Source organism: Boleophthalmus pectinirostris, unplaced genomic scaffold, assembly GCF_026225935.1.
Source record: "Boleophthalmus pectinirostris isolate CB_2022bp ecotype Guang Dong unplaced genomic scaffold, ASM2622593v1 HiC_scaffold_19, whole genome shotgun sequence".
Lineage (NCBI taxonomy): Eukaryota > Metazoa > Chordata > Actinopteri > Gobiiformes > Gobiidae > Boleophthalmus > Boleophthalmus pectinirostris.
In genome coordinates, this window is record NW_026571140.1 from 23729642 (window position 1) to 23756490 (window position 26849).

Here is a 26849-nt window from a genome sequence, read left to right on the forward strand (position 1 = left end):
TTAATTTATTAAATGTCAGTTGCCCTAAATTATATTGATTATTCATAATATGAAAAATGTGGGCTGTGATGGCCTTAGTAAGAGTATTATTCTTTTGAACAGCCAATTTTTTATGAATAATTTGCCCTCAGAACTTTTAGTTAAAAATTACGAAAAGTTTGTGCAATGTAGATTATTGCAGCATTCGACCTCCAGACTTGTGCCTATATTGTTGAAAAGAAAGCACTGTCGAGAAACAGTATGTGAAAATGTTGCACAAAAGCCTATATTAAAATACAACAGACACAGCAGCATGGCTCATAAATCTGCAGGATTAAAAATCTAAATGTTAGGAGGTCCAGTGTCAGCCGCTCTCATCTGTTCTTCTTGTCAGAGACGTTTAGTGAAATCAGGCCTCCGGGCCACCACCAGACACAAAATCATTTCTCAACACTTTCTGGCCTCAATTAAAAACGTGCACTGGAATAAATACATACTTTATAAGGCTAAAAAAAGGCTTAAACCAAGATAAAGATAATGAAACCATAATCTTTAAAAAACAGATTAATTTCAATGCCTCATTGATTATTTTTCAGCAGTTGAATAAATCAAATAGGAGAAGTATTTTTACTATAAACTATATTTGATTTGATTCCACTGCCTTCCTGAGCTAAGGGATTTAATAACATGGAAATGATCTTGTTGTTTTATGTAAAACGTTGCATACCTCAAAGGCTAAATCAAATGTTTTTCCTGCCTTCCCGCATAATCTGTTTGAATATGTAAATCCAGGTTATGAATAGTTGAACATCTGCAGGCGATTCATTCAGTCAATAATGAGGCGTTTAACAGGGTCTGTACTCAAGAAGCATGAAATTTAGCCTCACCCTCATAAAGCAAAAGTAAGAGAAAATTGTCCGTGCTCACCTTAGAGAGAGATTTTTCAGGTAAGTGGTAAATTTGGCATTTGAAGTTCTGAAGAGGGTTGAGGGTTCACCTTCCATCCAGAAGAAACTCTTGTGGTTGGTGGGCAATTGATTTATCACTAGCAGAAAATGATCTGTCAACATAACTACTACAATGCTAAATAATTCTGGCCATAACTGTGCCACTTTACTTCTATCTGTGTAAATACTTTCATTTGAAAAAATAAAATACAAAGTGGTTTGAAGTACATTCAGTTATGCCAATGCAGTATGTCTTGTCCTCCTTTTACTCTCCTCCCCTCTGTGTGCGGTGGCTCTCAGGACTCGGGGATAGATATCGGGGACATCTCAGAGAGGAAAGCCCTGAGGAAGAGGCTGCAGTGTAAAACCTTCCGATGGTATCTGGTCAACATCTACCCTGAGATGAGAATGTACAGTGACACCATTGCGTACGGAGTGGTGAGTAAACCCTCATTATATAGATAAAAAAAATGTAGCTGAACCACAGTCTATATTCTATATCTCAATATAAAACAAATTTGATGGTAGAAAGATGGTCTGGAACATCAAATCAAATCACATAAAATCATGGAAAGACAGAAAGCATTCCAAGAATTTGAAGTTAAATTATTCATGGATAACTTCTACTAGAACTGTTTATAACATATACTCAACCACAAAAATAACACACACACACACAAAAAGCCAATTATGCCAGACACTGTTTGCTACCCCATACCGCAATTTTCAAAACTGGTAGAGATCTGTATTACACATATTTAGCATACTGACAGGCCCAAAACAGAGAAGATTCTTGGTGGTTGAGTTGTACCACATTGATTCTGATTTCACAAGTTGTTTTAGAAATTGCCTGATATGGTTCAAGTCCTTGTTCAATACCATTTTAATAATATTATTTTAAAAACTTCACATGTTATTCACCTTACCTGTCTGGAGCTTAAAGGTCCTATATTACACAGAATTTAGTCTTGTGAGCTTTAAGCCATGTTAGAATGTTGTTACCTCCTCAAAACATACCTGGCATTGTGTTTTGTGTCATTCATACATGTCTGAGTAATCTGTTATTATTAGTTTGTTTACATCTCCAAAGCTCAAAATGATCTGTTCCAACGTGTGACATCATGAAGCGATAGTTTTCAAGTTAACAGCTACCTTTAACCTTTTATTCAGTAGAGACTGGTAATTCCAGGACTAAAATAATTCAAATGATCCTAGTTTGGAGTTTAACACAGTGGAGCACTTTCTGTATTGACACATGACATCACAAGGTGCAGCAGAGTGTTGAGAGAAGAACACAGCCTAAATATACAGGGTTTGTGTGTTAGACATGTGTGAATGAAACAAAACACAACTCCAGGTATGTTTGTGATGAGGAAACAACATTATAACAGATCAGAAAGTAGCATAATATGGGCCCTTTAAAGTTACGACAGCATATTTATTGACATTTGTCTCGTAGTAGCCCCACCAGCGCCTCACTCTAAACATATGTATTGTGGTCCGCTTTGGAGCTTTTGTGCTGTAGTGCATTAGTCAGTGGAGGTGACAGCCAACGGCCTTCGTGCCAGTGCCTGTATTTGCCCACTCCTGTTCTTCATTTCCAGGTCCTCCTACCTCTCATCACGCAGACACACACTAATACACAGAGACACACTGCAGTATCATCCGGCACAGCTTTGCAAAGGCTGATCACAAACTCTCAAAGAGCAGAGGGATGCAGAGGAGAAATAGGCCAGGCTCATTACATTCACTTTCCGAGGTGTTTGACCTCATTATTCTATATTTACTGCATGAGTTTGAGGGCTGTGAGCTGGTTAGTTTTAGAGGTCATCGCGCCGTCACTTCTGCTAAACAAACACAAGGCATTTATTGTTTGTGGAAGTGTTTTCATTATGGGAATAGCAGTGTGTGTTTTTTTTTAATAACAGTTCATATTTAGTCAAGTTGATATGCTGCTATAGTGAGAACACGCAGCATTAGACAGACATGTTTGGAGACAACAGAGAGCTGAATGAACCCCTGCTGTGCTCTTCTAAATTCAACATTTCACCTCAGTCTCACCCCAATCCAACAGAGTTCCTAAAGGGCATAGCACTTCTAACAATCAGAAATTAATCTCTCCTAACAACTGTGCCTTTACATTTTTTTAACAGAAGTTTTCATTTTAAGATGCAATAAGCAAGGAAACTTTTAACACAGCAATTTACTAAAACACTTTTGACTCTTTTGAAAAAATACGTCTATTATGTCTTCAGTTTTTTACTTGGTACTTGTCATATACTTCACTTGAGACTGATTGCTCTTGTGAATTGATGGACTGATTCAGCCTCCTTCATTATTTAATCAGACAAAATGTGATTGCTCTGAGCCAACAACTTTCTCCTTTTGTATTTTACTAATTGCTTTGACTTTGATTATGACTTTAATTCTCACTTTTTTTTAACAATCTGAAGAAAATATTTGTTAACATTTTGTCAAATACGTAGAAACAATATAATAAAAGCTACACACACACGCACGCACACACACACACACACACACACAAAGAAACCAATCTAAACCAATTTGAATCATATCTTGCTCTTATTTTTGTGTTCCAGCTGAAAAACTCTCTGAAGATCGATTTGTGCCTGGACCAAGGTCCTGACAATGACAACGTGCCCATCCTGTATCTGTGTCATGGGATGACACCGCAGGTGAGAGACAGCTCTCTCTGGAGTTATTCTGAAGGGCACTCTTCATATATCACTGGGTTTGTCCTGTGGCCTTTTACTCCAGGATAAAATAACTCATCTCTGTTGCTCTGGACTAAGAAAAGTCTGCATTGTTTCACAATAAAAGTGACTTTATTTATGATACAGCACTTTTTGTCTCAGAGATCTTAAAATATCTCACTGTGATTTTTCTGACAACACATTGGATTTGCAGTTTGTTTTAAAATCAAGACTCAGTTCCCAGTGCACATTAAAAATGTGTTAATCATTTGAAAGCAGAGTGAAAAATGATATGCTGAACTACATCTATATTTTCATGTTTGTAGAGATACACTGCAAACTACAGGTTTTGTACTTAATAACACCTTGTGGAGATGAGATCTTTTGTTCTCTGCCTATAAGTATTGTCTATAATTGCAGCCTTGGTGATTTGCAAACATTTAAATCACAATTTTGGTTTGATTTCTCCTAATCTTGCAGCACTACTCACATTTTCTCCAGTAAAAGTCATAATTAGTATTTGAAACTCTCTTTCAGAAGTTCAGTGTGTGTCTTCAACTTTAGCCAGTTAACAACCCACTTTATAAAAAGTGTTGTTGTTATGTTTATGCCATAGTTTTGCTTTTAATTTAAACAGAATATTTAAGGCGTAACAGAGTGAACGATTCAGCTGTCGCCACACTGCCAACTGCTGCTCTACTTTCATTAAGTGTGTCACTTTGAGCAGCCACATTAAACAGAGCTTTTAAAGGCCGATCTGCCTCTGCTGCTCTAGGATATGTCTCAGCCACAATAACAGGCTGTTTAAAGGCTGCAGCATCAGAGGGGCTTGATTATCATTTACTTCGCTGCACGGCCTCTTCCCACTCCGATCGATCCCTCATCCTGTTATGTCGCAGACTGTTGTTTTCACACATTGTTTAACCTTGCTTTGACAGTTGTAAACTTGTTTTATAGACTAAATGCATAATCTGGTTTAATCCTTCTAAATTCAAATCGGTCTTCACACTGCTAATATTTACCTATAAATGTAAATTCATGGTAAGCATATATGGGAAATTTGGATCAACACACTTTCCTCAATAAGAGATTTTGCCTTGATCCAAACAATATGAAAAAATGTAATTATAATATGGTTATGCTTTGATCTAGTAAATCCAGGAAAATCAAACAAAGGATTTGTGTAGAACCAGCATCTAACAAGATTATGGAGGTCCTCTGCATTTCCTTTCTATTATTATTTTTAGTTTTCTGTGGCGTTGTCAATAAACCCTGGATCCTTGCACATATCAAAGAAATATGCCTTGTCACATCCTCACAGAAATAGAAATGAAAAACACATCTGATCCCACAGCAGCAGATTTTTATTACAGTGCAGACTAGTGCAACATACAGTAAGCTATGTATACCCAAACACAACCTTCTGATATAGGCTTTACAGCTGAAAGCCAAACCACCGTCTACGTGCACAGCTCCAGAAATGAGCATTGTGCTGAAAAATCACACTTGTCACAGTTAAAGGTCTGCTGTGAGGGAGGTGAGAAGAATTATGGCTATGCTTAACAAAAGAAGAAAGACTGCAGCCAATAAATAACTATCCAGTCCAATTGAAATGACAAAATCCATAATTTGTCAGTTTGGATAAGTGCTCTGTGAGTCACATATATATATATATATATATATATATATATATATATATATATATATATATATATATATATATATATAATATATAAAACAGTTTTATTGAAAACAAAATGTCATTCCACCCCAGGGTAGCTGGGGCCAGAAAAGTAGTCTACCATAACCGAGAGTGGAGAGAAAATGAATAATACTTGAGCAATAACACTAATTCATCATTGTTGTTGCTGAAGACTGCCAATAAGGTCAAGGGTGGTTTTGAAACCAAGAAGCCTGAATACAAAAAATACAAAATACAAAATAAGTAATTGCCTGTGAGGCTACATATTAAGCAGCTATGCAGGTGGTGATGATGCCTGATTGGTGCATGTAGTCATTGTTTTGTACACCTTGTTCTCCACTTATTCCTGATCCCTACCTTGTGTGTCTATACTGATCCATGCATATAATGAGCATAAATCAGCCTAATGTATTTGTAATGCGTGTCTGTTCCTCGAGACAAGCCCTGAGCTCATATTAGAGACATGCTTTATTACCTGCAGCTGCACGGGGTCATTATCTAAATGTCAGTCCCTGCGGCTAACCCGTTCATTTGTGCTGTTTTTTTCAGAATGTGTATTACACGAGTGCGCACCAGCTCCACGTGGGGCTGCTCAGTCCCACCGTAGATGATGACGACAACAAGTGCCTGGTGGACGTGAACGGAAGAGCACGTCTCATTGAATGCAGCTACGCCGCATCCAAACGCATGAAGCTGCACTGGCTCTTCACTCAGGTAACTTCATTTTCAAATATGAGATTTTTTTTCCTTTTGTTTATGTCAAAAATTTAAATGTAAATGAGCTTCTGCTTATCAGGTACTTTACTTCACTCAAGAGTCACTAAACAAAATGGTTTACTTCATTAGTGCTCAGTGCCAGCAGGTTTTATCCATTTTGTGATATACCCTGTGACAGTGGCTGAAATGAATTAACAACATTCGATAAAGAACTTCAATGCTGTTGTCAATAATGGTGTCCTTTTGGTAATTAATTATATGTTTAATTTGGGGAAACATGACATGAAAGGTTAGGCACTTAACGCTGTGTGTGGCAAAGGAAATCCCCTTATTATGCTCTCAGCATAAGACAACCATATTCCTCATCCATCTACACCTTTATTAAAAAAGTATTGTTGACGGTATTTATAAGAGACCAAAAGAAAAGCCCTAGACACGAATACCTAAATCATTTCAAACAACTATACAGCTGTGTCTCACAAAAGCAACAGCTACAAACAAAATCAACAGAGAGGCTTAATCCTCTCAGTCTTATATGCGCTTCATGGAAAGGTGCGCCGAGCCAGTGGGAGCTATAATAAAACCATCAGCACATATCGGATTTTATCCTTCAACCATCAATAGAGCTAATTTGTCTGGCTTCTGCCATGTCGTGTGGTCTCATCAAGAGTTAACGATGTGTTATCTATACGGAAAATAAAGATCATTTTTCTGTCTCAGCTGACCAGCCCCTCCAATGAGAAAGGATTACTTTTATTTCTTATATGCCTGCACTTTCGAGATTGTAAGAACAGATGGCATACCAGAGTTTTTCTTTTAGATGTGTTTCTTACCTTGTAATAGTTGTGCAAGTTCTTTGATCTCCTTCAAATCAAAGAATTCTTGTCTCCTTAATAATGCATTGTGAATGTACACTGGAAGATTTACCAGCATTCCAAATCTCTCTAAAAGCACTTTCACTTAGAAGCACAACACACCCCATTGGCTATTTTCACATTTGTTTTGTTCAGATTTTGTTTATGTTTGCGGTTTTCTTTGAAACAGTGTTAAAGCTATCCGTTTGTCCCTGGGAGGATGCTGTATGACTTCCCCTAAAATGCAGTGTGTAAATTGAGGAGCTCACTGCCTTATCCACCTGCTCTGCTGTGGATTTAAAAATGCACAAATTGTTCTGCAGGATCTAGTCCATTCCTAACCTGCGTCTCTGCTCTTTTCAGGGAGGACCCATTCAGAACAGGAAATCAAAGAGATGCCTGGAGCTCGTCGCCGGCAGCGACAATGAGTTTGGCTACCAGCTGGCTCTACAGAAATGCACTGGACAGAAATGGTTCATCACAAATGTGCTGTTTAGCAATTCTTCATGATGGACTGCCAAAGGGACAAAGGAGCTGTGCCCGTCCTGGCTGCACACGACTGCACAAGTGTTTGTGTGAGAGTGAAAGAGGCCCAAAGCAAAGCACCCGGATGTCTCCTGAAGAGCATCATCATTAAGCAGTTTACTTTGCCTACTCAGCCATAATAGGCAGACATTTTATCGCCATATTTGAAATGGTGGTCTCTTATAGTTAGTCAGATTATTGTTGGCGCTTTAAAGGGTCCAATAAGATTTTGTACTTTTTTATATTTGCTACTGTGTAGCAAGCTCTCTGACACTATCTGCTGTAATATTTTCATAGTGTCTCAGGTTTATAGGGTGTAATAAAATGGGAAAGTGTTGGAATATACCAGAAAACAAAATATTATTTTCTAAATGTACCTGTACAGACTTCAGGTTTGTAAAATATAAAAATCAAAAATCAAAACCCCTGAGTACATGTGATTTTTCCGCTGTCACTTGTGATGTATGCATGCTAGACAAAGAGTCAGAAAGGTGATGTATCCAGTTTGTTGAGACAAACACAGGGCACCAGCTGAGCTCCTATTTGAGTGCTGACTGCACCTGGGAGGAGACAAGTGCAGCAGCCTGTTTTCAACATGCCAGTCCTCATTACCATCCACAATCTGCACCACACCATGGCATTAAAAATACATGCCAACCCACTTTCATCAAAAGGACATCCCACACCAACTCATTTTAATATATGCAAAAAGAAAGCCCTCAAAGAAGCATGTGCCTTAACTTTTGGATGAAGCAAATTCAACCAAACACTGGTGACGTGTGCATTATTTACAATGCCTTTTAAGTCTTTTGGCAGATTTCTCTTGCCACATGTGTGTGTATGTACATGGGCTTAGCGTACCACATCTACATTAATCATCCATGGTTTGTTCTGCTCAGCTTGTGCAAAACAATGAGTAGAAAAGGCTTAAATGGTTTTGGCTTCGCTTTGAGGCATTAAATTCTGTAACAAATGTGCACAGATAACAAATCCAGCTGTACCCATACGATGATGGAGCTGTGGAGCTTTTTCTGTCAGCAAATGAGTCACATGCAATATCTCTGCGAGGTGCTGGCCTGATTTAGACGCCGATAATATGTCTGCTTCTGCTAGCATTTGCGAAATGACTGCCATTTTCCTCACCATGGAAATGAGACACAGACGATAACAGGGACATCTTCAGACCAGCTCGCCACAAATGTCACCACAATAAACATGCTTTTTGCAAATGTATCAAAGCAAAATTATCTTGCAAACATCCCTAGCTAAATAGGGTATTTGGAGCTTTCCAGTAAAAGTCAATATACGAGTACATTCTTCTATTTTGCAAACCAGTCCACGAACTTCAATTCATTTTTATCTATTTCAGCAAAACACTTTCTTGGGTTGACTGCAAATTTTCTCTCTCCTGGTGTTCTGTTATTTGCCTATATTGATTGGCATTAATATCACCTCAGACTTTGTCCATCCTACCAGTACCATGATTACTACTACATAACTACTTTGATCACTGTTATTAGTAGCAAGCAAAATGCCTCCAATTCATTATCAGAATTCAATAGGTAAACAGTACATAGGGGTACTTTAAATGTAACGTTTTGGTTTGGGATGCATCACCTGCTTGTTTCTATGGATATGTTGTTCATTGCTCTGCCTGGAATATTCCACAATATGCCTCTGCCTTACTTTTTTTTTTTTAATAAAGGTGTTTTTATAGCTAAAAAATACCTAGAAAAACAGGCATTCTGACGGTGAGCGGGGTTGCCTCTCCATAGATCTGATCTGTAACTTGGTCTGGTTTGGTCTCCATGAAAACAGAAAGGTTTAATACCATACTGTGAAACATTCCAGACAAAGCAATAACATCTCCTTGGAGAAAAGCATTTGACAGTCCCTTCACCAGAAAAGTTACACAATGTTCCTTTACTAGTAACCTATCATCTTAGTTATTTTTGTTCCCCTCTTGCCCTTTCTGTGTGTACTTGTATTATTCATTCTCACTTCTTATGGAAAAAGGATCTGAGAGGCAACTTATCACATCCCATCATATTCTGCCCCTGTCACCACAACATGAAACATTAAGGCACATATTCTTGGCATGAGCAGCGGAGCGATGGAGGGAATAAGTGGAGGTTTGAACACCATATGGCAGAGGCAGAGGCTTGTCTGGAGTGATGCTCGGTGAGATGTCTGAGATCCAGAGAAGACTTTGTACCTGTTGTGTCTGCTGTAGGGGAGCCACAGGTAACACCACACAAACAGGCACGGAGCCAGAGGAGGAAGTGCCGCAGACTTGTACTAAAGAAAAGGTCATTCAAAATAAAACTTAAGTAATGATTTTATTCTTTTTATTATTGCAATGATTACTTAAGAAGTAATATTATTACAATGATCCTACCACTACTTAATGAATATATTAACCAACCCAAAACATGCACAGTAGCAAAAATCTTTCAGCTAAGAGAGTCCTGACCAAGCCAACTCAAGATGTGAAGATGGGTGCCTAGGCACTGAAATGTTTCAGAGTGGATAATACTCATGTCAGCTTTGAAAGAAACTGTACTTGTTTCCTGTTGTTTCCTGACTGCATACTTGAGTAATATTACACTGTAACAGTGTAACTCTTACTTGAGTAAAAGGTTTGGTTACACTTAACATTAACTAACATTCTTAAGTGCACTGTGTTCCTGTCTCCACATTATTAATGTGCTCAGAATGTTCCACAGTGTGTTATTAAACTTAGTTATCTCTAAGTAGACAAGATTAGACCAAGTTACAAGTCAGATCTGTGGAAAGGAGAATTTTTGAGTAATACAATCAATTTAAGATGGGTACCTTTAATAGCATAGTTGTGAACATTCCAGGTGAAGCAATAACATATCCATGGAGACTGACACTCCATTAGAGAAGATACATAGTGCACCTTTAACATTACCTTAACTGCAAAAAGGACTACTTATACTACTTCTGCTCCCATTTTCATTATATTTGTTTACATAACAAAAATAGGAACATAATAAAAGAATATACAGTTATATTCATCCAAAAAGTCTTACTTGTGTAATATGCCACCTCCACCTCAGCAGGGAGCCGTGTAAGGGTCTCCTACTCAACAACTGAACATAACCCTTGCCTAATCTGCTCTGTCTGGTTGCTCATATCTCCAGTTCAAGCAGGAAGCAGATTTACCAGAACAATGCGAGTGGGTGTGCAATCCTTGTTCCCCGCTAAGCCCAAATGCTTCACATGTGGATAAATGTCACTTCTAATTGTTTTCCAGCAGGGTGAAATTTCACGCGTGGCTGTGCGTTGCTATGGTTACGTATGTCCCAAAAAATAAAGTACATTTTCGACATCTCCCCTAATTGTCTACAGTATATAGGTGAGTATATGAACCCAGAAAGACCTAAAATATATATATATATATATATATGTATGTAATTGCTACAGGATGCGAATGTAATTTTAATCTTTGGCCTTTTTCTTTTCTTGCTTGAATGCTTCCACCTATGCAAATGAGGATGACAGATCTACTCATGTTTGCGCACATCAGACCGTGGTCTATGGAGATGGGGGTAGAACAATGATGAAAAGGAGATTAAGGGGATCAGATTTAGCCATGTGATAATAATGTTAGGTGCAGTTACAGAGACAAATGTAATGAGCTAGCAATCTCCATAATGAAATTAAAAACCTCTAAAAATCAGTCATTACAAAAGTTCACAGTGAAGACCCCCTGTTGTGTCTGATGGTTTCTGCTGATGAGAAAAACCACTCAGTCGAAAGTCTTGTTGCTTTCCGAAGACAGTCACATGGGGTAGTTTTACATTTGCAAATTTTTATCTTGCAAATCTGAAATTAACTAAGAAAATAGTCCTTGTTATTTGTTTGATTAAACTAAACTACATGGCCAAATGTATTTAATATGCAAATCTATGCATATGTGTTAATTTAAATATAATTTAATGAGAAGGTCTTATGCAAAATTGACTTTCTAGAGCTCTCTACTGTGTTATAATGTTGTTCCCTCATCTTTTTTATTTATTTATTTTTTTTTATGTCGTCCATGCTTGAGTAATCTTGCAATCTCTTCCAGGCACTATTTGAACCCTCCTTTTTGTTGGCAGTATAGCACACGTCTCTTGTACAAGGCTCAGACCATAAGCCATCACCAATGCTCCAGCACGGCCATTTTTCATAAATATATAAAGCGGGAAACAAAGCAATACACTACAACTTCACAAACTTGGTGCAATGTGCAGTTCAGTAGCAGAATGCACGCTGATTGTGTTGCGATAGCACTCTAGAGGGGAGTAAGAACTCAGCATTAAAAACTGAAACTAATAAAACATTTTAATATGTTGTTTTCTGTGAACATCAAAACAACATGGTGATCTAAATATGTTATATGTTAATAAATCAATACCACTTAGAATATTATTATAATAACATTATAACTATAGGTGGGAGCAATATTGACAAAAATCTTGAAACTTTAATGAAACCATTCAGAACATTTTGGCAATCCAATAGAAATGTGCTATACATACCTTTCAATTTGGTAATAGAGGTTAAAGTGTAAGAGGATTGTAAAATTACCCATAAAAGTGCAAAGACGTCACTTTATATGCTATATTGCCCACTTCTAATTAGGGCTGGGCAATTTTGTCTAAAAATAAAATTGTCAGTCTTTCCCCCAGAAATTAGATTTTCAGTTTCCCTTTTCTGGTGTCTGGGTCACCTTCTGGATCCAGGTTGACTTTAAATAATTCTAACATCATCTTTAGGGCGCAATTAACCACCAAAATACATTATATTATGAGTGATAACACTAATGCTCTTGAGAAGAACTGCAAACTCCTCCAACCATATCTCATCTTGACTCAGCATAATATTGTAAATCATTGTCCATCACAAACTAATCTTTGTAAATTCAATCAACGTTAACAAGCGAGACTCCATCAGCTGTGACACTTTCTCCATTGCAATTTGTGTGATTTGTGACAGTGATGGATGACTCTGCAGGAGCCAGAGTCCCCATAGATCAGATCAGATACTGACAATAGGCATAAACTATATTTTCTGCAGCATGTTTAAGCATTTAATCTGTTTTCACTCACATTAAATTCCCTTCTTTCCTATCACATTGTATTTGTCATATTCCTCTTGAGTCAAACTATGCAGCATCACTATTGTTTTTTCACAGACATAAGGCCAGAGTTGGCAAAAGACAGACATTCATTTTAGTGCCACTATAATTGCCATCCCCTGTCCACTGCAACTCTGAGTTATAAACAACTCCTCTGATATAAGCCTACAGAGATTGGAGGATTCTAGGACACTGGTTCACGCTTTGGTCCTGTCTAAAAGCTTGATGTAAGTTTAGAACATTGCTTTTGTAGTGTAATGGTTTGCTCTATTGGGTGAAATTCTGGTTGATTGGTATAGCCTTGAATACAGTATGGTTAAAGGTGCACTATGTAACTTTTCTGGTGTAGTGGAGGGTCCATCACTTGCTGTCCTGGTTCCCACAGTGATTTTAGAGGTAAAATAACAAAAGCAAAAATTTAAATCTGTGGGACAGCTCGTCCTTCCACAAATCTGACCTGTAACTTGGCCTGCTGCCATTACTTATTTGATTCCATGGGCATAAATGTGTTAAATGGCAGTCAAACATTCTAAGCCAGACAATATGCATGTCTCCAAGGAGACATGCAGATGGCGGACCTTCTACCAGAAATGCTGTTTGGTGTTCATTTACAATACAAACACATTTTACTTCATCATCATCAGACACAAATATTTTAAAATGCCTTGTGCAATGCTATGTTCTGTACTGATAGAAGATGAGCACTGCACCAGTGTTACACTTCTATATTTATCCTGCCTCACACTGAGCGATTTGACACATTCTGCCAACATGTGACTCCATCTCCATGACTTCAGTTCCTGTGTTACTAGTTATGAGGGGCTTTGTTACTTTAGTTGTTTAATCAGTCATAAATATAGGACACTCACCTTGTTCTGAGAGCTGCCTGTGACACACTGGAGAAGTGTGGCTCTGCTCTTGACTCACACACAGTCTGTCAATCATGTCTCCTGCCGCCCACTCCCCAGCTTTTATTAGGCTCCATGTAAAACCATCAGCTGGCCTACATTTTATAGCATATATAAACTGTAAATGAGTATCTGCAGTGGTAGCTGTTTTAGCACCACGCTCCTAGCCTGGTGCAGAAATTACTTTCACTTAGCTCTTAGCTCTGTGTTTTGGCTTCTCTCTCTCAGAGAGAGAGGCGCCAAGAGATCTTATCAACTGACTTTTAAGACGTTGATTGATACTTTTGTTTTCCAAAGTTGATATCGGCAAACCCAAGGGCTGCAGTCAAGCTGGTGCACTACCCACTTTTATTTTTTTCTTCACAAAACTGTGGCAAGAGTTGGCTTAAGGCAAGATAAACTGTACATGCCTAAAGTTAACAAAATAATAAGACAAAAAAAAATAAAATAACATATAAAAGGCCAGAGGAGCCAAAGGCATTAACCATCCTGAACATGTTGATGTGAACAAATGTCTGATGGTATCACTTCAGTTTAACATATCTGATGACAGGGATTGTGCCATTTCAGTCATATTTTTTTATTATTATTATATTATTATTTTCTTTTTCTTTATAAAGCGATTCCCTTTTTTTTTCAATGCAAAAAGACCACTCCAAATGATAAATACAGAAATTATTATTACATTTAGCTTAGCCAGTACATTCAGCCCCCAACTGCCCCCCTTCAAAAAGAGATGATGCATCTTAGGGGCTATCCAAAATAAATAAATAAAATAAATAAACAACTGTGCCTGTGCCAAACCTCAATAGTTTGCATCTGGTAGGGCACCCAACATAAAACCATTGCTTAATTGCTGCAAAATTTAACACAATCTAGGAGCCAAAGATTTTCTGTGGCGCCCCCAGGAGGAAAGAAAGAGCTGTAACAGTCGAACTAATCCAACATTTGGACGTTACAGGTGCTGGCTTTAAGCTTAGCACTACCTCAGAGAAAATTCATTTTGCTGATTTAAACCACAGATAAACAGCGGCCGATGCAGAATATATCCAACAATCATGGCTCAGGGCAGATGGAGAGCTGTAATCTAAGGGTAGACTCTGAACACCTGGTGCTATCATATTAGAAGGTAGAGTATACACAGCGCAATATGCAATAATCCTGTGTATATTGGAGCGGAAGATCCATCAATAGTCTATTTCTGAGTGTCCTCACAATACCTCGTTAGACAAGAAACACACTTATTAAACACTCTCTGGACCTGGAAACCCATAGGCAAGACCACTCTAAGCAGGACAATCTGATTTATTTTATTTTTTTCATCTCAGTGTTTCTTTAACGAAGTACCACTGAAAAGTAAGTAAGCAATTAGAAAACATCTGTGCACTAGGGACAGAGGATACAAATACACTCAAAGCACAGAACATCTTGTTGAAAGTGCTTTGTTTGTTTAGGAAAAATCTATCTATTTAATACCACTCTGCTTTGTGGTACTTAGATTTAAAATGTTTATCAGTAGAATTGACAGATTTCACAGCTAATCCATGATCCCTAGATACATTTCATCTCTATACTCGATTCTTAGGATGTTAAAATAATTATCTTCATCTTAAGTTTAATCTTCAATTTTGTAAACTACATCATTAAATAGTGAGTAGAAAACAAACAAAATGTACTTTACCCTGGTATATACAAATTCTGGTATAGCTGCTGCACTGCTAAAATAGCATGTATATGAAGTATGTATATTTAGCATTGCTGAGTGGGTGTTTCTATCCAATTCAAATGCTGGTACAATAAGATTGACTCATACACAAGTTAAAAGGACCCCACAACTCCAAATATTAATGCATTTTTCACCTCTACAATAACAGAATTACAATTCAGAAGAAAGTATATATTCACATGCACTTATCGTTCAATATATGATATTATATTATAATATTTTATCAGGCTTAACAATTATTATGTGTACTTTTTAATGTGTACACTCTACCTTTTTTTGTAGTATTAAGTCTCTACTCTAACATTTGAGCTGTAGTTGGTTGAATAATTAAACTATATGACACTTTATAGATAGTAGAATTAACTACCTTAGTGTTTTAATAGTTTTTTACTGGCATAAGTCACTGGCATAATTCTGGTTTGGAGTTATTTTGTCAGTGGTATTAAAAAGTTCCAGTATTAACGTTTATTGGGATATTTTTTTGTAGCAATATATCATAAGTTTGAAATTCGTTATCGTGACAGGCCTACACTTCAGTAATAGGTATTTACTGGACTGGATGACATTAATCTCAGCAAACAAAACTCTGCCATTTCTTTACAGTAGGATTCTTATTAGCCATTATCAAAGAAGATAAAATACATCAAAGTGAGAACCAGGGACACACAACCAAGCCTTCTGCAATAAGAGATGATTTGTGCAAAAGGAGTCATTATGAGAAGAATTACTGGGTGTTAGAATGAACATTAAGTCAAATGTCAAAGATGGTCACTGCAGATTTTGTGACTCACATTGCAGCTGTGGCCTGGTGGTCAGTTTATACTGCTGCTCCCAAGACCTCCCAAAGTTGTCAAGGGTTGTTCAGGGCCACGAGAACATATGCAAAGTTAAATAGATACATTATTTCACCCAGTTTGGACCTCTACATCAGTCCTTGGTCTAAAGCCACAAATCTAAAAGACTTTGATTTTGTCAGCCATCACCTGTGGAAGGTCCAGAAGAGATCTCCGAGCACAGCGGACGGCTGGAGTTTGACTGACAGCATGAAGGATTTCCAATTTCAGCAGGACCTTGGCAACGGGCCATGAGCTACGCCACGCAGAGATAAACCAATGTGTCCTGTGCTCCACCCTGGAGTTTTCGAGGAGCAGAAGATGGTAGGGCTGTCTCGGTCAGATTGAGGTGGTGGTACTTTCTATGTTTTTTAATCATTGAACAAGGTCAGCGTGGTTATTCAGGGTCTATAAATCTCTAGTCACATAGGTTCAAATTATGATATAGCTCCAAATCTAGATGGAGGGTATGGATAGATGAGCAATTTCAATTCTGACACTAAAAAGGTTCAATAGTTCATATATTTTTTATATACTGTATTGATATTAAAATAAAATAAAATATATTTTAGAGAATATACTGTAATTATCAACACAGTAATAGTAATAGTAAGTAATAGTATATTATCATGTGGTCTCATGTTATAAGGCTAGTTTTGATATCAATTCTAGACTTCTAATACTGCTCAGGAATGGTCCAGTTCTGCCCTGGTCATGATTTTTCAATATTAAGTTCTTAATTTATTGCACAAGATAATTTGCTTGGGGAACTGCAAAGACAAAAACTAACTAAACAGTCACGTCAAAAGTCAAGCAGCTTATTAAAAATAACATCTATTTTTCTTACATGGTTTATAATTCTTATATATACAAATGCAGTATTTGTAGGTGACAGCTGGTCACTACAGGGCATTTATGGAAAAGAGATTGATGAAACTGTACAAAAAGTTGCAAAAGTATCTGAGGTCAATAATGCACAGAAAGGAGATAAGGGAGAGAGGGTTAGAAGGTGAAGGCAAGCTGGAGTGAGAAAAGAATGAAATTTGGCAAAAATTATAGGAATGTTACTTCATATAAAAGGAATAGTGATAGTGACCAATTAGAATGGACCTGAGACAGATCTGAAGATACCGAGGCTGTCTTTGAGGAGAGGAGTCAGAGGACACATTTGGTGAATCAGAAAGATATGTTTTGATATTGTATGGTTGTACTTTCTACACAACAAACAATCTAAGTATATACAGTATACAAAGTACATATACAGGAGGGTAATGGCTCCATACTGAATCTCAGTTGGGAGTGTGTTATTGTTTTGAGCCTCTGTGGCTTCAGGACACTGGGGTACTTCATAAAATAGATGGCATTACAACGAAAGAAAATTATTTTGAAATCACATCCACTGGCCAACATCAAGGGACAACACAAGACATACAAGGGAGGATAGACAAAGGTAATGCAGCTTTTGGACTTCAGTACTTCTTGATGTAACATAACTCAGACAAACAGAACTTAGATGTTTTGCTACTCAGCAGTATTAGATTTTAAATGGTTCACAATCTCTCTCTTGCTCTTAATAGAACTTGCTACAAAAATGTGCAAAATGAAAAGTAAGTGTCATTAGTGGCACAGCCTTTGACTCAACTCTGCAAATAATTATCTATTAGAACCAATAGAGAGGAGACCAAACATTAGTCACTACATTTACAAGTGGTATTTTTATAATTTCACCAAAGCAGCCCGCCTTGTAATGTTAAAGTGATGCTTGCTCATTATCAGCAAGATGCCTGAAGCTTTGTGAGCTAATTTTAATTATTTATCCCCCAGGTAGGACATATTGTTTTGGTTTGCACTCCTTTCATAATTAACATTTTTGGAGGGAGGAAGCCAGCTACTACCCGCAGTTCTTCTGATGTGTATCATGAAGAATGATGCAAATATTAGCAGCTATATGTAATATGTGTTTCTCGCTTTGAACTGACTTTTCTTCCCTTTTGGACTGTTCCCTTCAGGGGTAGCTACAGAGAATAATCTACTCCTACCTAACTGTATCATCTGCATTCTGTCTCTGTTCTACATACTGTAAAATAGTGTTCTCATGATACTAAACTCAGTTTGAAATAAAAGGGGAAAGCCTCAATACTTGATACAGAATTAAATACCACAATGATGATTGAAAAAAAAAATCTTTTGGTCACAGATGTTCTAAAAATATTCAGTCTTGTATAGTTTTACAGAATGTCTCAAACAACATTTAGAGTTCAGACTTTGAAGGATAGATTAAAATAGATTCGTGACTATATGTTGGTGTTTTGTGTTAAATTGCACTCAAGTCTGTACTCCATACAAGCAATTGTGTTTAATGTTTGAGTGGAGTTATGCTGGTCAATATAGGCATATTTCCCAGCACAAATCCACTCATAACCGGATTATTGAACCACAGCACACATTGATTGCTTTGATTTAAACTTTTTTGTACAATTCCACAGAACAAAAACTCTAACTATGGTCAGAGTTTAATGGTTTGGATATGCACAGAAGATAAGTATTCAGTATACCGATAGTAGACCTGGAGGAAACCCAGCGAGAGGATTTTTGATGGTGAAAGTTGATAAGAGGGATGAGGATGCAGAGGGTTAGATGAAGGCTTTACTGTGGCAAACCCAAAAGTGAGCAGCCAAAAGGAAAAGGAGATTAAATTAACTAAAAGATCTTATTTCTGAATCTCTTTTCTTTAACCTTTTTCATCATCTGTCATTACACCCATGAGTGTAATGTGAATATGGATGTCTTATTAAAATTAGACATCTCATTGACTGGCTTAAATATTTTAATGGTAACATCTGTCTGCTAATGGACATAATATGTCTCAGTTTGGCGAGTCCCTCTTTGATAACTCCTCTCCTCTGTCCTTTTTTCTTCTTGCACCTTTGAGAGCTCTTTAATTTAAAGGTACTACAGTATATAACACCAAACTGATTATTGTGAGCCATGTTAAAATCTAGTTACTTAATCAAAAACATATCTGGAGTTGTGTTTTTATTTCATTCACAGTAAACCTTTACTGTTAGTCTGCCTACATCTCTAAAGCTTAAAAAGCATCGTGATGTCTTGTAGTGGTTTTTATTCATTTTGTCAGCTACCTTTTACTTTTAGTTCAGTAAAAATTGGCAAATCCAGGGCTGATATTATCCAAATGACTCTAGTGAAGGTATATGGAGTTTAAAAACACTTTCTGTGTTAGCACATGACATCACAACGTGGAACAGAACTCTCTCAAACAGGGTTTGTGTGTTAAACATGTGTGAATGAAACAAAACACAACTCCAAATGTGTTTTTGATGGGAAAACAACATTGTAACAGAGATCAGAAAATAGCATAACATGGGCCCTTTAAGCAGAGAATCATGCAAATTTACAAGAAATAAATAAGTTTGGATAATTTGGTAGACGGTAAGGCCACAAAGCTTAGAAAAAACTGGAACAAATACTACTATTCTAGTAACTAGAAATAACCACAGAAAAAGAAATGATAAACCAAAGAAGACAATTATCCAGACAATAGTTGGCAGCATAGCAGTGGGTGTAATATACAAGGACAAGACAATTTCTTTGTGCAACTATGACACAATATTTACAGCACTGTTACATTCTCTCTATGTGGCTGCTGTAAAGTGGGTTTGACTATTCGCAAGCCAAGATGTCCCACCAGATTTACCCCCCGCCTTCTCCATCCTCGACTCCACAAGGGAGGCATGAGTTTATTTTTATTTCACTAACAGCTTTTGCCATTTTTCTTTTTGAAAGAACACAATTTAGGGTCTGAATACTGCTAACAATGCTTTTCGACGGCTGTAATGTTCAGTGCAACCCGCTGCTGCAGAGTGAGAAGATGTAATGATGCTAGTGCAGGACCAGGAGCATTACACAGTTATTTAGGAGTCTTATTTTTCCTTTGCAGGAATACAAATTACATTGTCGTTTTTTCATTCAAACAGTAGCTTTTCTTGTTACCGCAAATACACCAAACAACAGTGACCTCAGGCCTTTGTCTGCTTTAGTGGAACACACTGCAATATTTGCTGCTAGAACAATAAAAACTAGGTAGCTGCAAAGTGAAGTGAATTGAATTCTATGACCTTGTTTTTTGTAAGTAGTATGTGGCATTTCTGATGTTATAATGTTACCTCATCAAAAACATACCAGGAGTTGTGTTTTGTTTCATTCACACATGTTTAACACACAAACCCTGCATATTTAGGCTTCGCTCTCAAACAGAAAACACTTTGTTTCAACTTGTGATGTCACATGGTAATACAGAAAGTGTTCCAATGTGTTTTTAAACTTCATACATCTTCATTAGAATCTTTTGAACAATTTCAACCCTGGAATTTCCGATCTCTATTGAGCAAAAGATTAAAGGTACCTGTTAACTATTGCTTCATGACATCACCTGGAGATGTAGACAGCCCCATAATCACGATTACTGACACAACTCCATGGTTTTGAGGAGGTAACAACATTCTAAAATGCCTTAACATTCACAATTTATGTAATATGGGACCTTTAACAGCTGTTGTTATTATGCAATAGACTTCAAATTACAAATTACAAAGTCTAATTCTTATTTTTGTATATCTCTTCAATCCAGTTATGTGGAAAAGTCAGAGCTACACAGGTGCCAAAAGAACACGACTCCGGGAAACACCAAAAGTACCTTCACAGTACACATGACTCAGGAGAGGCTGCACTTCACTGCCAACTCAAGCGACAAGACATTCTGCCCATGGTTAAATGAATAAACACATTATTAACTTGAAGCTATTCTGACAGAAAAACACCTTTAGCTTGTTTCAACTGCAAAAACTGAATGATGAGTATTTTCATTGACAAACATAATTCCAAAATGTTTTATTGGACTACACAACCTCTTCTTATTTACATCAAAGCCATATATAACAAATTTCGTAAGTATACCTTTTTCATTTGAATTTCTGTAGTGGAGCTTAATATATATTAGTTCAGTTAGTAGAGTGTTTGTCCACTAATTCAATGGTTGGTGGTGTGATTCCAGCTCCCACAAATGGGCCTTGACACTTAACCCCCCTCACTCCCAGTGTCTGTGTACACTGAAGTATGAATGTTTGTGTGAATGGGTGAGTGGTCCCGTGATGTAAAGCACAAAGTGTCTTAAGGGTGGAAAAACCCTATAGAGATAAGGATGTAGGAGCTCTTCCTATAAATCATGTCTGTATAGATGAGTGTTCATGTGTTCTATTGACTATTGATTATGTTAGTAACATGCTTGTTTTTAATTAAAGGTTGTTTGGAGGATTTTTTTTTTTGTTTCAAATTGTCAATGATAGCATTATAGAGATGCAGTAGCCTTGTAATTATGATGACCAAAAAAAAGAGAATAAAAATTCATCAACTCTGGACGTGGTGGGGCCAGCTAAACATTTGCCAATAGATAACGACACTGCCTCGTTATCTGTTTGCTGACAGGCTGTCAATCAATCTCCCTACGTTTCTAGCGTAACTGACTTGCCTGCGCGCCGCCGGTACGTGGCTTACGTACGCCTGTCACGCAGTCCACAGACGCAAGCCGCACAGACGCTGTTTACTCCACCAACGCAACAGTTCTTAGCGGCTTTTTTTGACCTATATCTTCCTCACAGTTAGCACAAAGTTTGTTGCAATGGCAGACAAGAATCCAGGAGCAGTTAGCCGCAAAAGAAAGTCCGTTTTTGAGATTGCTGAAAGAAGAAGACAAGGGGAAAAGCAGCGAAGCCAAACTAAGGTGATTCTTGAAGATTCATTCCAGCGATGGCGCAGGGGTTTCACGCATGCGCAACATTTGAAAAAGGACGCTGGATTTCTCGTTCCTTGGAAAATCCTCTATACAACCTTTAAGCCTTGAGACGTTCTGGGGGAAGCAAGATTGGTTGAGATTGTATTTTTTATTTCTTTCTATTTTTTGGACCTTCTGATTTATTTCTTTTATGTCATGTCTGTATGTAAATAAAATATTGAAGGTGTATATAAAATATGGAGAAGAACCATGTTTGACTTGACGTAAGGCCAGTTTTCCTGTCCTCCACGTTGCTAAATGTCAGACATGTCCAAATAGAACAATTGCGTTTCTCCCCTCCATCGAGACTGTCAGGTTGGAGCTAAGGATAAATCACCACAACTGCGGGTACAATTTGGGCATGGCTACAATCATAGTGACGTGTGCAGACAAGACAAGTCCCAGAAACACGAGCAGACTGGATTTAAAATGTGGTTCTATCTCACCTCACAATACTTACAGCTCAAGTGAGGAGTTTGTGTCCCAGCTGCTCCTTGTCCTTGTCACTCTGGTCCTGTGGGATCTATGGCTGCCTCAATCTGTTCTTGAAGACATCTGTCAACATGTGCGACGTGCCACAGGAACAAACCTCAAGGCAGCACCGCCCGGGAGTAAGACATCACCGCCAATATATGTCAACCTGTAAAAAAGGACAGACTAATGAAATTTCCTCATCTTTAATGGTGAACTACTGTATTTAATTTTTATCATGGGGGGTCCATCATATGCTTGTGTTTGTGGAGATGATGTTGCTTTGCCTGGAATATTTCACAGTATGACATCAACTTATCTTACATTTGTTCAACTATTTTTAAAGGATACCTAGAAAGACGTGAGTTCTTACAGTGAACAGGGTTGCATCTCCACAGATGCATCTGTGGCATCATTTCCTTGTCTCCACAGAGATAAGTTTAAGGATAAGCAAAAACTTCTCAATGGAGACAGAAAAAGAAAAGTTACAGAGAGAACCTTTAAATAAAAGTCTTTATATGTTAAATACATCATTACATAGATTTACAGGACTCTTTATCGTTGATTTTAAACTAAATATTTTGGTTTTAGTTGTATCATTATCACAACATGGTTTGAAACAAGACTAAAATGGGCCTAGATCAGAAATAAAACCGGTCTTAACCTTCACACCTAAAGTAGGATACAGTCAAATCAGGGTCAAAAATGCCAATAGAAAGACCTACACCATAATTTGAAAATTACTGCATTAAAAGAGGAGGACATTAAATAATTGCTACATCTGGGCACTTTTCTTCCTGAAAGTTCAGATTTTGTTCAAGCCTGGGGAGGAAAATGAAGCGTGACGCTCTATAAATTCACTTCAAAATCTAGGTCTATTTCTAAGCTGTCATAAACCAGCATAAACATTATTGATGTGTCTATGAATGAATATTCAGCAGTTGGGTCAAAGCAAGAAATGTCTTTGAACATGACAGGAGAGTGTGCAATTGACTGACCCTTTCAACAATGGGAAATTGCTGCACTTTTTTCACTGTATTATTAGTTAATGCAGAGTGGCTTCTATAAACTCATCCAGCAAACAACATAATAGTACACACAATGGTTAGTGGCTAGGGTTGGGTATCAAAAAGTTTTCGATACAATGCATACTTCGAAACATAGACCACAATACGATACATATCTTGATACAGTGTACTTTATGGTACACAGTGTACAATATGGTTCAAAAGAAAATAAAGGCTAAATCGTGGCTGTGATACTAAAAGTTTTTGTTAAACCAAATTTTGTGCAAAGTTAATATGAAACAACAATTTTAATAAACAAAACAGTGAATATGTCAAATGTGTGGCATAAATGAGTTTCCTTCCTCTAAACAATCAACAAAACTGTAGCGCTCTAACAAAATAATTTAGTAAAATATACTAAAAAATACTCCTGGTGATATATCAATATAGCAGCCCATGATATCGATACTGTATCATCACATTAAACGATACGATATATCGCTATTTCAATATTTTTGCACACCCCTGTTAGTATTGTGTGACATTTATACCCTTTTTTATTGGGTTAACAGAAACACCAAACTCAGTTATTGCCCCCCTTAAGGTTGGATTTGTCACAGTCTAAAAAAGGTTTGATATTGCACTACAGTACCAAAGACACCTCCAACTATGTCATCAGAGGTTATAAAACTCCCTACAATACTCCCTACAATAGCAGAGCAGACCACAATGTATTGAGTGTTCATGTCTCCAGATTATGTACGGTTAATAAACTTCAGTTATGTCAAACATCCAAAGTCTCCAGCCTTTCTTTATCACTCTCATGTTACTTCAATTATTTCTAAAAGGCTTACTTATATGACAGAGACATGAAACTGAATGTTGTCACCAAACAGGTAATCACTGCAGGCATCTGGTCACAAGCTAATTTGCAGACTCTTGATCATTATTAGTTTTTTAGATTAGTTTATTTGCATGTGGGGTCACTGGCAGTGTTGTTTCTTTTGTCAAGAATATAGTTTCATCTTCATAGTATACTGCTGTTTTGTCTATAGAGCTGAGACTGCTAGTGATTTTGATAAATAACTTTAATAGGTTTGTGAATGCTGAACCAAGATGTTTTTCAACCACCAACTGTGCCGTTATGGTGTTTTGAGAGAGAAACTCAAAGGTTCACCCAGAGCACAGTTTTTATTATGGCTCATTTGATACAAAATACACCTTATACCTGTTTTGTTTGTCCAGGTTCAAGAAAAGAATCTAATACTGCAGTGTTGTCAGCAGTCCATTTTAATCCCCTCAGTTTAGTCAGACAGTTCTTTAATATCCGAGTGTAGGATGGCTTGAAGGACATGGTGAAATGAAGAGGACAAAACAGCAACCAGATTTATTTATATATTATTTATACAGTCCTGATTACGGGTTAAATTCAGTGATGATTATAGAGTTTGAGTGTTGATTTAACACAGTTACATAAACAAAGTCCAGTTGCAGTTTAAATTATGTCAAAATCTTTTAAGTCTGTTCCCTTCAACTCTATGAATATATTGCTTCATTGTAATAAGTTTATGAATGGTGTTGCTGGCTGAGAGAACATTATTTTTTGCCAGACTTGTAGAATACTAGAATCTAAATTTCCAAAAACTGGGCCAACAATACAATTCACTGCACCTGGACTAGCACAAGTTCATTTACGTCAATTTGCTAAATAAATACTGTATTTGAGTGCACTTTGGCTCAAGGAACAACATAATGACATCCTTGTATATAAGTGGAGGTCATTACCAGGCAGCTTTATCCTGGGATGCTTCTCATGAATATGGACTTGCAGATATGGACAAATTAATTTTCTCTATAATATACAAAAAAGCCTTTAATGCACAAAAATGGATGTTCATTTGGGCTCTCTGTGCACTTTTAGCCTATTAGACTAAAAGACTTTAACTTTACCCCAGGGATTGTGTTTCGTTTCCAACAAATCTCCCTCTAATACGCACCACCGCAGCCCCCAGGTGGGCGAACGCAGTTGGAATCAGACCCGGGCCTTGTCACTGATGACTCAGACAGTCCCTCAAGCCCAACACAATTTGGCATACAGGACAGCACCGTGGCTCCACCTCAGTGTATTCATACACCGTGTGCTTCGAATATTAAACGCACAATCAGCACACACGGCTTTGGGAGTTTTCGTTGTCAAAGATACAGGCGGCCACACACCATCACAATGCCATATTAGTTAGATGTCAGGAATCAAATGAAATGAACAAGGCTGAAAGGTAATTTGCAGAAAAATAAGATTGGTTAGGGGAGTTTGATCCTATACTATACCAATGGATCTTTGGGGAGTGGATTCAACGGGCTAGTATTTATGAATAATTCAATCCAACTCTGGTTACTCCTAATGTGATTCATGTTGGGTTATGTAGAGACTTCAGTCAATTAAATTAGCATTCCAAAGATGAGATGTTTCTCCATAATGCATGTTATTTAATATATAGAGCACAAGGTTTGTATAGCGCTGAGGTGGTCTTGTCAGTGAGCAGTAATAGCTGAGTGAGGATGTTTGTCCTTAACCCAGATGTTTCTAGTTAGTTTTGGGCTACTTTGGATAAAATTTAGCTGTTTTCTTTGGACCAGACATTTACCCACCTTGCATGTTTGTATTGCATGGACTGCATGTGTGGACAAGAGAGGCCTCTGACTCACAATGGCAGCCACATCTCTATCAGACAGTTTCAGAGCAGCTAGGAAAAAAGAGTAACAGAGGAATGAATCATTGGTGGACTACAGAGCTTTGAATGTAATTCTGTATACATTCTGGTATATCACTGACACATAATAACTAAAATAACTGTCTTTTATGTCCACATATTTATATAAGCAATGAGAAATAATTTCACCTCAATCTATAGTAAGCGGTTACCTTTATTACTCTAGATATTGGAACTACAGCACCATCTGATGGCTTTAAATTAAATTGCAATTCCAATTTTCTAGAAATTGCTGGTGAATATTTTTTAATCTGGTTTTCGATTCTGCTAAACAGGTTTTGCTATAGTTAAGCGGAAACAAGCACAAAGCTATTTAGTGGAAATTAATAAATAGGAGCAATATATTGATAACATAAATGAAAAAGTAAGTTAATGAGACCTGTGTTTTCTAGGCTCAAGCTGAATCATCAGATTGCTGGAGGGGACTTCAAGGGGAATCAGCTGCAGAAATCAAATTAAGAGCAACTTTTCACCAGTTTAATTTGGCTGTGTGCTGTTTTAGTGGAGAGTAGCTGACTTTATCGGCACACTGGGCTTAATTAACTCAGAGAGGAGTGTTTACTGTCAGACAAGCGGCTTCAATTTGCTTTTGATGAATGATTGATGCTCCCCCCCGAAGGGTAAAGCCGGGAAGGACTGCAGGAGCAGAGATGCTTCTATCAAACAAATTATAAGTCAACTTAGACAGGCCACACAGC

At 37.4% G+C, this 26849-nt stretch overlaps 1 protein-coding gene across 1 annotated transcript in view; it reads left to right on the top strand.

The window, feature by feature from the left end:
- Window positions 1-7577, top strand: part of galnt18b (UDP-N-acetyl-alpha-D-galactosamine:polypeptide N-acetylgalactosaminyltransferase 18b) — an 82847-nt gene extending 75270 nt beyond the window's left edge. Inside the window, 4 exon segments of the mRNA XM_020938800.2 lie at window positions 1227-1364; window positions 3527-3622; window positions 5892-6056; window positions 7277-7577. Coding sequence (XP_020794459.2) covers window positions 1227-1364; window positions 3527-3622; window positions 5892-6056; window positions 7277-7423 — 546 coding nt within the window. The 3' untranslated portion in view covers window positions 7424-7577.
- Window positions 7578-26849: the final 19272 nt, after the last annotated feature.